Below are 12,459 nucleotides of genomic sequence, written 5' to 3' on the forward strand. Positions count from 1 at the left end.
CCAGTTTGTCTTGATGACTGGTTTATACTGGTGGTGATTTCTGAACCAGTTTCATGAAGTCGTCATCTGGATGGTTTTCAATGAACAGACTAAAACCCTCATGTTCACTGTTGTATTGAGTTACAGTTTACTGGTTAAAAAAGGAAATTCTGAGTGAACCAGTATAATATTGGAGGAAACAAAGGATATAAATAAAAATCCTGGAGTTGATGTCATACATACTGATGTGTGATAATAAAATGTATCCCATTTATATTTGTAGCTTCACTTTTTCCTTTAGATATACGCACGCACGCACGCACGCACGCACACAAATGAGAACACATTAAAAGGACTACAGCTCTCAGGTGAAGGTGTGGGTGGTCCTGAAAAGGACCTTTGAGTTGATGGTACAGACAGCGGGTTTACTTGGAGCTGGTGTACTTGGTGACGGCCTTGGTGCCCTCAGACACGGCGTGTTTGGCCAGCTCACCGGGCAGCAGCAGGCGGACGGCGGTCTGGATCTCCCTGGAGGTGATGGTGGAGCGCTTGTTGTAGTGAGCAAGACGGGAAGCCTCACCGGCGATACGCTCAAAGATGTCCCCCACAAAGGAGTTCATGATGCCCATGGCCTTGGAGGAGATGCCGGTGTCGGGGTGGACCTGCTTCAGCACCTTGTACACGTAGATGGCGTAGCTCTCCTTGCGGGTCTTTCTCTTCTTCTTGCCGGTCTTGGAGACGCTCTTAGACACGGCCTTCTTGGAGCCTTTCTTCGGTGCTTTGACTGGATCAGGCATGATGGCGGATGGTTGTTTCTCCTGAGTCGGATAACGTCGGTGAGCAGTGGACGGTTTGTTTATATGCACTTCATGCAAATGAGGCTGTGCTGTTGCTCGCACAGGATTGGCTGATTTCTGGAGAGTGAAACTGGGCACGCGCCACACTGTGGTTACGTTTGGTAACCCTGGATACAGTAAAGACCGACCAGTTAATACACTTAATATAAAATATCACATAAATATACAGTATATATGGTATATATATATATATATATATATATATATATATATATATATATATATATATATATATATATATATATATATATATATATATATATATATATATAAGTATTAAAAGTATTTTATGAAAAACACTCAAGTTATAAAGCAGGATGAAAGCAGTGGAGGAGGAAATATTCAGATCCTCTAGTTAAGTAACAATCATTAATTTATGTAAAAAATAATCACTGCTATGAAACTGAATCCCTTAATTTTTCCATTCCATTAATTTATCCATTAACAATGATGGTATTTTTTTATTAACAGGATTTTAAGGTGATAATTAATGTTTTTAAAGAGTTAAATGTTTCACATTTTCTAAGTCACCAGGTCTGCAGTTATATTTAATAAACCATTAATGAAAATAATTAAAGTCTGCAGTTATAAATGTTAATAAAGTGTTGAATGGATTCTCATCTGGATGCTCTGCAGCGCTCTCTAGTGGCTGAACATCACACGTGTCTTCTTAAACTATTAGAAAAAAGGTGTTTTTCACAACCCAAAAACTATGCTTATTAATTATTAATAAATGATTTATTAATCATTAATCAATACTTATAAACCCTTTATAAAGGGTGCTCCGTCAGAAAATAGAGCTGAAATTACATGAGTGTCTATTCTCAGTGATGGAAAGTATTAAAGTAAATTTATTAGTATTGTACATGATTTCTATACTTTCTCTTCTATATTTTCCTTTTATGCTACAGTTCATTAACGATCAGTGGTTTTTATTTTATGATAATGACAAAAAAACACAGTAAACTCATTAAAGCTAAAACAACTTTATCTTTATGAGCTAGAACACAAGTTGCAGGAAACATTCAAATCGTTTTACAGTGACAAGTTCATGTATGTTTTGTTTATATAAGTAGAAAATAATAGTTATCTAGTGTTTAGGAGACTCAGACTGGGATCTGAAGACCACCAGGAGTCCTTGAGACTGTATTAACAAAAACACCTTGTTCTTATATAACAAAACGGGACAACGCTTTGAATGTGACCTTTTACAGTAAAGCTAGTGTGTATAAATAATATCAGGACAGCTCTTAGAGGAGGTGGGCGGCTCTTAAAAGAGCCTTTGTGTTCTGGTCTCAGTGGATCAGGATCAGGTTTAACCTCCGAAGCCGTACAGGGTGCGGCCCTGCCTCTTCAGTGCGTAAACCACGTCCATGGCGGTCACGGTCTTCCTCTTGGCGTGCTCGGTGTAGGTGACGGCATCACGGATCACGTTCTCCAGGAACACCTTCAGCACACCGCGGGTCTCCTCGTAGATCAGACCGGAGATACGCTTGACTCCGCCGCGGCGAGCCAGACGGCGGATGGCGGGTTTGGTGATTCCCTGGATGTTATCACGGAGAACTTTACGGTGACGCTTGGCGCCTCCTTTACCGAGTCCTTTACCTCCCTTGCCTCTTCCACTCATTTTCACTGATCTTCTTTTAAACGAGTTAAAAGTCGAATATGAATCACGTTTTCAGAGCTTCTGTATGTAAAGCGTGTCTGCGGACGTAATAGAAGACAGGCGGCGGTTAGCTGTGAGGCGCCAAACTCAGCAGCTCCGCCTCCTCTTCTTCTTCTTCTTCTTCTTCTCCTTCTTCGCTTTGACTTTTTAAATAAACTTAATGTATTTTATTGAAACTCTTCTCTTTACCTTTATGTATTTTTTCTGTGCAAAAGCTTAATAATTAACAATATCAGTAATAATACAATCATCATCATCATCAGCAGCAGCAGCAATAATAAATACAGAGCATAAATTACAATGTTAGCAAGGTGTCTGCTTTCACTTTTTAAATATACTTTAAGTTTTGCACAGAGAGAAATTAATATATACATAAAAGTAAGAAAACAGCTTCAATAAAACATAATAATAACAACACAATCATCAACTGATTGTTTTTTTCTTTTTTTAAATGTGTTTAATTGAACATGATCTGGAAGTTCAACATGTGCTTTGATGAATAAAATCACAAGAGCCAAACCAGCAGCCATAACTGATCATAAAATCAATAAATGAGACAAAATATCAACAAAAGCATAATGACATTGTCACCTTAATAGCTTTATTAATCAGCATTAAACATGTTATAATGGACAATAATCTTTAGACAAACACTTGATAGATATTTTGTTTATATATATATGCAATAAGAGAAATCAGTACCTTTAACTAAATCTCTTGATCCTTGTGTATGTTGTTTATTCAGCATATTTACATGTTCTAATATTTCACTGTAGATTAAACATGAATGTTCTGACTTTACACCACAATTAGAAACATGAACAGTTGAATTATTTATTGACATTATGCAGTTGATTAATAACAAATGTTCAGAATCATTAAAGGACGAGTTCACAGTGTTTCATGTGTGTTAAACCAGCAGTCAGGTGTCCATATGAACAGTGAAAGAGGTTTTCCTCGCTGTAATCATTCCTCCTGTTCACACTGGATATTAAAAGATCCTTCAAATGTGCTTTCAATGGAAGTGATGGAGGCCAAAATCCACAGTGTGTCCACACAGTCATTTAAAAGTCTGTGTGAAGCTTATATTCAGCTTCAGCAGTCTGAGTTAGTCATATCAAGTGGATATCTGACACATTTACAGTCTTTTTAGCATCAAATTCTCTCTTTGTGTTTCCTCGGACAGTGTTTCCCTGTTGAGCTGCAGGTGGAAGTATAGTAACAAAAAGAGGAACTTTGGCACTAAAAAGACTGTAACGTTGAAAGATATCTACTTGATTTGACTCATTTGGACGCTGAAGCTTCATATTAGCTTCAGATAAACTTTTAAATACATTTTTTGCACAGAAGGAGGACTGTGGATTTTGTCCTCCATCACTTCCATTGTAAGGTCATTATGAAGGGATCTTCTAATGGTCAGTATGAACAGGAGGAATGATTACAGCAAGAAAAACTTGTCCTTTAATACGATGACCTTTGTTGAAATGTTAAAAATGTTCTTTTGACTTCAGGTTTTTACCAGAAGGTGGCGCTCTCACCTTAAACGTCCTGCCAGCTCTGCAGGATGACTTTCAGAAATGTGACAAACATGGTAAATACAGTATATTTGCTTTTCTGTGATCGTACACAGGGACTGATTCTGTTTTACAGTTTTATTAATAATCTACAATGACCCACAATAAACTTCATTATTATTAATAGTAGCAGTAGTAGTTGTACTGATATTGTATATAAATCCTTATAATTGAATATGTCACTTTTGTTAGTTTAAAATAATGTTTCAATATTATTATTCAATAATAGTGTTATTAAAATGGTTGTAAATTATGGTTCATTTGTGTAAATATGAGAGTTTTTTCAAAGCATTTAGCAAAACAAATAGAGCTGCAACAATTAGTTGATTAATCAATTATTCAACTGACAGATAATTAATCAGCAACTATTTTGATAATCAATTAATTGTTTGGTTTAGTCGTTTTTTAAGCAGTGATGCCAAATATTTTTGCTGTTCAGCTTCTCAAATGTGAGAATTTCATGATTTTCTTTCTCATATATGATTATAAACTGAATATTGTTGGATTTGAAACTGTTGGTCGAACAAAATAAAACATGTGAAGACAGAAACTGTAACCGTCATGTTTCACTATTTTCTGCCAATTTATAGACAAAACAATTAATCAATTAATTGAAGAAGTAATTGGCAGATTATTCTATAATGAAACTAATCGTTCGCTGCAGCGCTAAATAAAACATAAAATCTAATTTATCAACATTACATATGATCATAACTTTTTAAAAATCTTCAGAATAGTGTGAATCACCAATTAATCTGCCACCAAAATATCAAACTATAAACAGCAAATAAGACAGAACTGACTTCCCTGTTTGGTCATGTGACTCCGCTGTCAAGATGTCATCGATGTGTCTACTGCTGTGTGAATGTAAGCTTTTTAATCCAACTATTTATAATTTTTGGCAAATTCTATATACATAAAATTAAATGGACCAATAGAAACCAACTCTATCTTATTTATAACTGATATTCAGCTCTGTTATGTCTCTCCAGTCAAGCTGCAAAATGAAAAGCAACAAAGACCAAAACAATTTTAAAAACCTATGAAATTATTGACTAATGTTACTTGATTATTAATCTTTTTTTTTCCTCCTCCTGTGTATTATTTTGTTTTCTACTGAATGTAAAAAGTTTCTTGCACAATAATTTTACCATTTTTTTTATTATTATGTCATAATTAAATTCTCTGGCACTTTATTTCCTCTTTTTCTTCTTCATACTTGTTTATATGCAACTGCTTTATTAATTTGACTGTTTTTAATAAAGTTGAGAAAGGAAAAAAAAAGTTATTTTTTCAAGCAAAAATGCAAAACATTCACTGGTTCCTGCTTATCAATTATAATAATTTGATGCTTTTCTTTGAAATATGAACATGTTTGGCTGTTTGACTTGTGAATATGTCACCTGGTCTACCTTCACATACAGTATAGTGATTCATTTTTACTCATTTCTGAGATTTTATAGTTAAAATAACTAATTATGAAATTTTTAAAAAATCATTGCATTAATTGTCACTGAAAATAATAATTTGTTGTTATCTTAATAGCATATTTTTGAAATGTAATTATTTTGTTCTTTATGTTTTCTGCTGTTAATTATAAATGTTTTGTATCAGCTGATCCTCAATCTGTTGCAAATAATAATAAATGTTTATAATAATAAAATAAGCTTCAGTGTTATTAAACTCGTCAGTGATCCACATGGCGGCACTGGGTGACGCTTCATCACCATGAACGCAAACCGTCCTGCTGCCGGAAATACAAGAACACCGAACATGGATTCATCCGCTGCTGAAAGTAGTCCCCAACAAATACACCATTTACTCCTGATTGTTTGTTAAAAACTACAGTGACACTGTTCCCTTCATATAGATAAATAGATGGAAACACTGTAGCTTTCAAAGTTGAGTTTGCTTACTTTGAATAATGAACTACGGCTCACATCTTAGTTTGCTTTTTCAGTCACTTTCATATCATTTATTCAGCTCGTTCTCTTCGATCTTTAATCTGCGATTACTGCGTTCACTGCACGCGCCAAAGTCCAACTTTCCATGCAGGTGATACATGAATCCTTCCCAGAGAAGAAGTCATATATTATGTGATTTTCTTTCATTCTATAAGGTGATCTTTGGCTTATTAGGAGGAGGCAGGTTGGGTGGATGGTTCGATAAAAAGGAGAGCAATGTTCAAGACCACCAACCGGACATTTTTTATCGTCACACCGTAAACCATGATCTTTCTCTAACCCTGACCAAGTAGTTTTTGTGGCTAAACCCAACAAACGGCGTTAAATGACACACGAAAAGGTTAAAAAAGGTCAAATATTGCATGTATTTTAAAAGTGTAAACCCATGTTATTTGTACACCATTGCTGGGTTGCATTTAGTTCAAATCAAACATGTCAGAGCTTTCAGAAAAACTAGAGCACCAAATGTGGATTCATCCGCCACTGAAAATAGTCCCCAGTACATGCACTATTTCCTCCTGTTTGTTTGATTAAAACTACAGTGAGCAGCTACTGGGGCTTTTTAATGAAACTATATATTTGTGAGCTGTTTTAAAGCTCTTCATCTGGAACCGTTCGGCTTTGGACTGAGAGTCACAGACAGACTATTGAGAGACAAACTAATATCAGGATCAATTACACATATTTTAGGGTCCAATACCCACATTTGCAATCTTGAGCACAAAACTGCATGTTAGTAGGAAAGTGTATCCCAACACACAGGACACTTGTCCTTACACAGCATCAAAGTGGCTTCAAAGCTCAGTGTATCCCATAATTCACTGAAGTCTATTGTGTAACAGCAGTCCAGTCGTTGGCAGTAGTGCGTCTATAAGCTGTTTAATCAATAGACATGAAGAAGTTTCCCTCCAGTCAAAAATATGTTTTTCTTCTTGTTCCTTCAGCTGTATGTTTGAGCTTCACTGTGCAGAGTTTGACACTGAAAGGCAGTTTTTACATTTATCTGCCGTAAGAGGAAAGTTTTTCTCTGCTCACCGCAAATATGAGTTTAAGGTGTGCACCTACGAGCAGGATTTGTGACATCATAACTAGTTTGGAACCAATCACGGTCCATTATTCAGCTCACGCAAGTGTGATGTGGAGACTTGAAGCCTCCAGTGCACAAACACTGAGGATGGACTTCACAGTGAAGGAGGAAATGTCTGGTGTCCAGCAGGAAAACTTTAGAAATTAAAAATATTTGCGTATTCATAGACCCAAGAAGGAGAATAGACCCATTGTTTTGTGGAAAAACCGTATCAGACACATATTATTATTCAAAGTAGAGTCTTTTGTATACATCTTAAAACATGTCTGGAGGGAATCTTTAAATTTATGACATTATTATGAATATTATTCATGTCCAAACAAACCTCCACAGATGGTTAAAGGCAGACTTGAAAAACTGTGAACTTGTCCTTTAGTATCCAAACTCTTCAAAGGTAAAATGATGAGAATAAGATCACATATCTGACATTGTCAGTATAAATATTAAATATCATATTGTAATAGCCAAATGTCATTATAATATGCTGTATATGCTGCTGTACATGAATAAGTATATATATATAGATTGTGAATAATAATTTGTTCTGTAAATGTCAGATGTTTATTTGTCAGCAGTTATTAAAGGCAGGAAGTTGCTTTCCTGATAGTTTGGCTCGATTTGTAATATTTATATGAATTACATTTGTTTGGACAATCATTTATCATTTAGATTATAATTTTATTTATGTCTACATGGAGAGAAGCAAAGCCTCAAACCATTCATCGTCCATTTGAGATTGTTGCATAGCGGGATGTTAAAAAATAGAATGAATGAATGAATGATATTTTTATTATTGTGTCATGCATACAACTGTATGCCCACATGGGCTTACAAGACACTATGAATTCCAACAATCCAGGACCAGAGTACAACGTATATATTGTAAAAAGAAAATCTTTCACCTTCAGATCTAGAGACCATCATTAAATAGTACAGATATTCTAATTTACTGTCAAAGGCTTACCATATATTACTGACAAGTCTAGGTAAACACTAATTAGAGATAAAGTTAGCAAACTTAAATACATCAAAATTAAACAGCCATTCTAGTTTTTGCTCATCTGAACACCAAAATATTTCAGGGTTTAGTCGAGCAATTTCATGAAACAGTAACTCTCTTAAGTCATCATAGTTTGTACAGTACAATAGAAAATGGCAAATCTCAATGGCCAGATGTAGAATACCAGCTCTCAACTGTGCAATCAAAGATCTTTGGCTTCTAGATAAACCAGATGTTACATATAATTCAGGGCCAAAATTCTGTTTCATATGTATATATGTTCTTAATTTTGGCTTTGACAGAACATTTACAAAACCATTTTTCTTCAAATTTCAGTAAAATTTCATTTTTAATAGAATTAACATTACAGCACAGGTTATTCCTATAGATATACAGCATATCCACCTCCTCTAACTGGAGAACTGTATAATTTACTCCACATAAATACTTTCTTATTTATCCTATCCTCTACCAATTTGATTAGACGGTTCCACAATCGGATCATTTCACATTTTCGTTGTATAGACCCTGATACCCGGCCCATTTATCCTTGAACTGCGGGAATCGGAGCAAATCTATGAACCCCCAAAAAACATCGTATAGCTCTATTCTGCATAGAGTCTATAGTATTAGATTCTTTTAAACGCCTGCAGCATAATTCAATGCGGAGGAGACACATGCATCATAGAGTTTAGTATATGTACAATAACCAAGATCATTACATACTTTCAATTTGTTAATAACTGATCCCAGAGCTCTCCCAGCTGAGCCAGCAAGGGGCCGAATTCCAGCCTCATAAGTCATAAATTCATCAAAAAAGAAACCCAAGTATTTATAGACACTAACATACTCAAAGGTGACTGAACCAAACCAAAAGTATTTGTGTACTTCTTTCCATACCTTTCTTTCTGAAATGTATTATTTGTGTTTTACTCTTGTTTATTGCTAATCTCCATTTAGAACACCACAAACTAACCATGTTTAACATATTCTGTAAATCAGATTCAGACTCAGCCAATAAAATTATATCATCTGCATATAATAAAATACCCAATTTAATGTCACTTTAATCTGTAGGGCTAAGTCATTCACAAATAATGCAATAAGAGTTGGGGAAAGTATATCACCTTGTTTTACTCCAAAAGGTGTATCAAACCAGTCAGTAAACATATCATTGATCTCAACACAGGCAACAGGGCAACTATACAAGGTCTGTATTGCTCTATAAAATCTACCATCCACGCCTGCTTCCGTAAGTTTAAAAGCAAGCAGATCTCTGTTAATCCAGTCAAACACCTTTTGAAAGTCAACAAAACATGCGAAAGTAGGTTAACCTTTGGCAATTCTAGCTCTAATAACAGTCGGTACTGAATGTATATGATCAATACAGGCTCGTTTCTTTCTAAATCCATTCTGCTCATCGACAAGATACTGTCCCATTTCTAAATGTTGTGTGAGCCTGTTGTTCAGTATATTAGAATACAATTTATAAACTGTACAAAGAGGACTGATGCCTCTATAATTAAGGGGGATCCTTTGGAACAGGCTTAATAATGGACTTGTACCGTACTGTCGGGATTATACCATGTTCAAAGCATGTTTTGAAAAGACCTGTAAGAGATGTGGGGATTTCAAAGCTTCATTTGGGATACCTTCAATTCCAGATTTTGCTTTATCTACAGCCCTTTTAACTTCTTCTATTGTAATATTGTGATTTAAAAATGTATTTGGGCTATATCCTGGTGTATTCATAGAAATGCATCAATACTACTGACTAAAGAGGCTTAAACAGAATTTATAAAACAGCCATTACACATATCCCTCCTTAATAACTTTATCAGACAGAAATTATTCAAAATTATGTGTCTTTCATGTACAGTAGACATGCACCTAAATAACGTTATTAATTGCATTATTCCCTCACTGTGTTTTTACTGTATTTGATTCTTATTTGTCCATCTTGTGTAAATAAAATAAAAACAAACAAAGCATCTGAGCTTTGTTGATCCATTTGTACAAAGCTCGTTATTCAAATGTGTCCCACTGAGCTCTGATACTATTCATCACTATCTTAAAACACACCTGTGAGTATTGGGATGGACCCGACATGATCACAGTGTCACATTATGCAATCATAAAGTCATAAATTCTTGTCCTGACTTGACCGAGAGACATGTCAGACTACACTTTAGATCCTGACTAAGCAGAGTTCAACGTCTTTCATGACTTGCGGACCAAGAGTCAGTGACCAACTTCCAGCAGTGGAAGAAGATAGATACACTACACTACTACAGTAAAAGTACATAAGTATTATGAGCTTGATGTAGTTAAAGTATTGCAGTAAAAGTACATAAGTATTATGAGCTTGATGTAGTTAAAGTATTGCAGTAAAAGTACATAAGTATTATGAGCTTGATGTAGTTAAAGTATTGCAGTACAAGTACATAAGTATTATGAGCTTGATGTAGTTAAAGTATTGCAGTAAAAGTACATAAGTATTATGAGCTTGATGTAGTTAAAGTATTGCAGTAAAAGTAGTGGTTTGGTCCCTCTGACTGATATATTATTATATATGACATCATTAGATTATTAATAGTGAAGCATCAGTGTTAGAGCAGCATGTTACTGTTGTAGCTGCTGGAGGTGGAGCTAGTTTACACTACTTTATATACAGTTAGCTAGTTTAGTCCAGTGGTTCCCAACCTAGGGGTCAGGCCCCTCCAAAGGGTCAGCAGATAAATCTGAGGGGTGGTGAGATGATTAATGGGAGAGGAAAGAAGAAAAAACAAAGTTCTGATACACAAATCTGTTTTCAGTTTTTGGACTTTTTCTCTAATCTTTGATTTTTGCTGAAATATTGGATCATTTGAACATTTATTGAAATGAAAGCATGTGAGAAGTTTAGAGGGAAAAATCACTATTTGGTGGAGCTGTTAACAACTCATAGACATGTGAAATGTGACCCCGACTACACACTGCTTTTTGTAAGACGTCAGAAGACAAAAAGGTTGGAAACCACTGGTTTCATCTTTAACAATGTGTTGTATTTTAAAAGCTTGTTATATTATCCGTTGTGTCAAATCTTCCATCTCAAAATTGTACGTAAGCACTTGAGTAAATGTGCTTAGTTACTTTCCACCAGTTGTTATTTTTGTAGGTCGACTAACATCAACCTGTAGAGATGCATCCACTTCCTCTTGACTTGTTGCCATTTTTCTGTTGTCGTTTCTTATGGATGTAGCGAGGTAGCTAGCTGTTGTTTTTTAATCCAGGAACACCGACATCAAAGGGCACAACAGACATATTTGAATCTCTAAAAAAAACACATAAATGTGGGCAGTGATTCTTTGCTTTGCTTTCTTGACAAAGTGCTGCATCTTAACTAGCTAGCTACATCTAAGCTAAGCTAACAGAAGAGGAGGAGCAGCTTGTGTTTGAAGTTTTTGGGGTTAAACTCGGCCCTCGCCGACATTTTGCTCACATACAAACTGTGTCAAGGTGAGCAACAACAGCCAGCGAGGCCATAAAAGGCTTCAGTCTTTACGACCTGCCGCCATCATGAAACTTTCCATAAAGTGGAGTTTTATGGCCATTTGCTGGTTAATGGTTTACCTGAAGACAGGTGACAGAGGGAAACAGAAACAAGATGGACACCCAGTTCACACACAACCCTCCTTATCTCTTCTTTAGAAATGTTCGTTTCTATTCTTCTCTTATTCCTCGCTCTGTCCTTCTTCATTGTTCTTCTTTTATTCTGTTCTTTTTCCCGTTTGTTTCTTTGCTAAACCTCAGAAATGCCAAGGCACCATATAATTACTTTAGTTTATGGTTTATATTGTATATTAAATGCATAAGAGCTGATTCTAATCTGTCTTTTTTTATTATTTACTTTATTTTTGACAGTTTAGAGCCTTCATACCTGCACATGCACTTTAACTGGATAACATTTATGTTCTTTTGTAATGTCTGATGTGTCTTTGCCTGTTTATAATATAATGTTCTTAATTTATTGTCATAACACTGTTCTTATGCTGCTTTTTGGCCAAGTCTCTCTTAAAGAGAGATTTTTTTTTATCTCAGTGAGACTTTTGTCTTGTTGAATAAAGGAAAAGAAAGAAAGATTACCTGATTATGTGGATCTGCCGTCTCTGTGAACAATCATTAACTGCTGTAGTTTTACTGCAGTAAAATAAAGTTATTATTATTTGGATGTTGTGTTTACGTGCCAGGATACTTCAGGGTTTTTCACAGTCAGGTCATTGTGAACAGGATCCAGCTTTTGCATTTGATAACTCACGTAGTGAATATTTGAATGTGTCTAATAAAAATGCT

At 35.3% G+C, this 12,459-nt stretch overlaps 2 protein-coding genes across 2 annotated transcripts; both read right to left on the minus strand.

Moving 5' to 3' along the window:
- Nucleotides 1-359: 359 nt before the first annotated feature.
- On the minus strand, nucleotides 360-811 carry LOC122995955 (histone H2B 1/2-like). Its single transcript, XM_044371419.1, has one exon. It carries the CDS (start codon nucleotides 774-776, stop codon nucleotides 405-407), a length of 372 nt encoding a protein of 123 aa, XP_044227354.1. The 5' UTR covers nucleotides 777-811; the 3' UTR covers nucleotides 360-404.
- Nucleotides 812-2,099: 1,288 nt separating this feature from the next.
- Nucleotides 2,100-2,504, minus strand: LOC122995956 (histone H4). Its single transcript, XM_044371420.1, has one exon. The coding sequence runs from the start codon at nucleotides 2,461-2,463 to the stop codon at nucleotides 2,152-2,154; it is 312 nt and encodes a 103-aa protein (XP_044227355.1). The 5' UTR covers nucleotides 2,464-2,504; the 3' UTR covers nucleotides 2,100-2,151.
- Between the last annotated feature and the right edge of the window lie 9,955 nt (nucleotides 2,505-12,459).

Source organism: Thunnus albacares, chromosome 13, assembly GCF_914725855.1.
Source record: "Thunnus albacares chromosome 13, fThuAlb1.1, whole genome shotgun sequence".
NCBI classification, from domain to species: Eukaryota; Metazoa; Chordata; class Actinopteri; order Scombriformes; family Scombridae; genus Thunnus; species Thunnus albacares.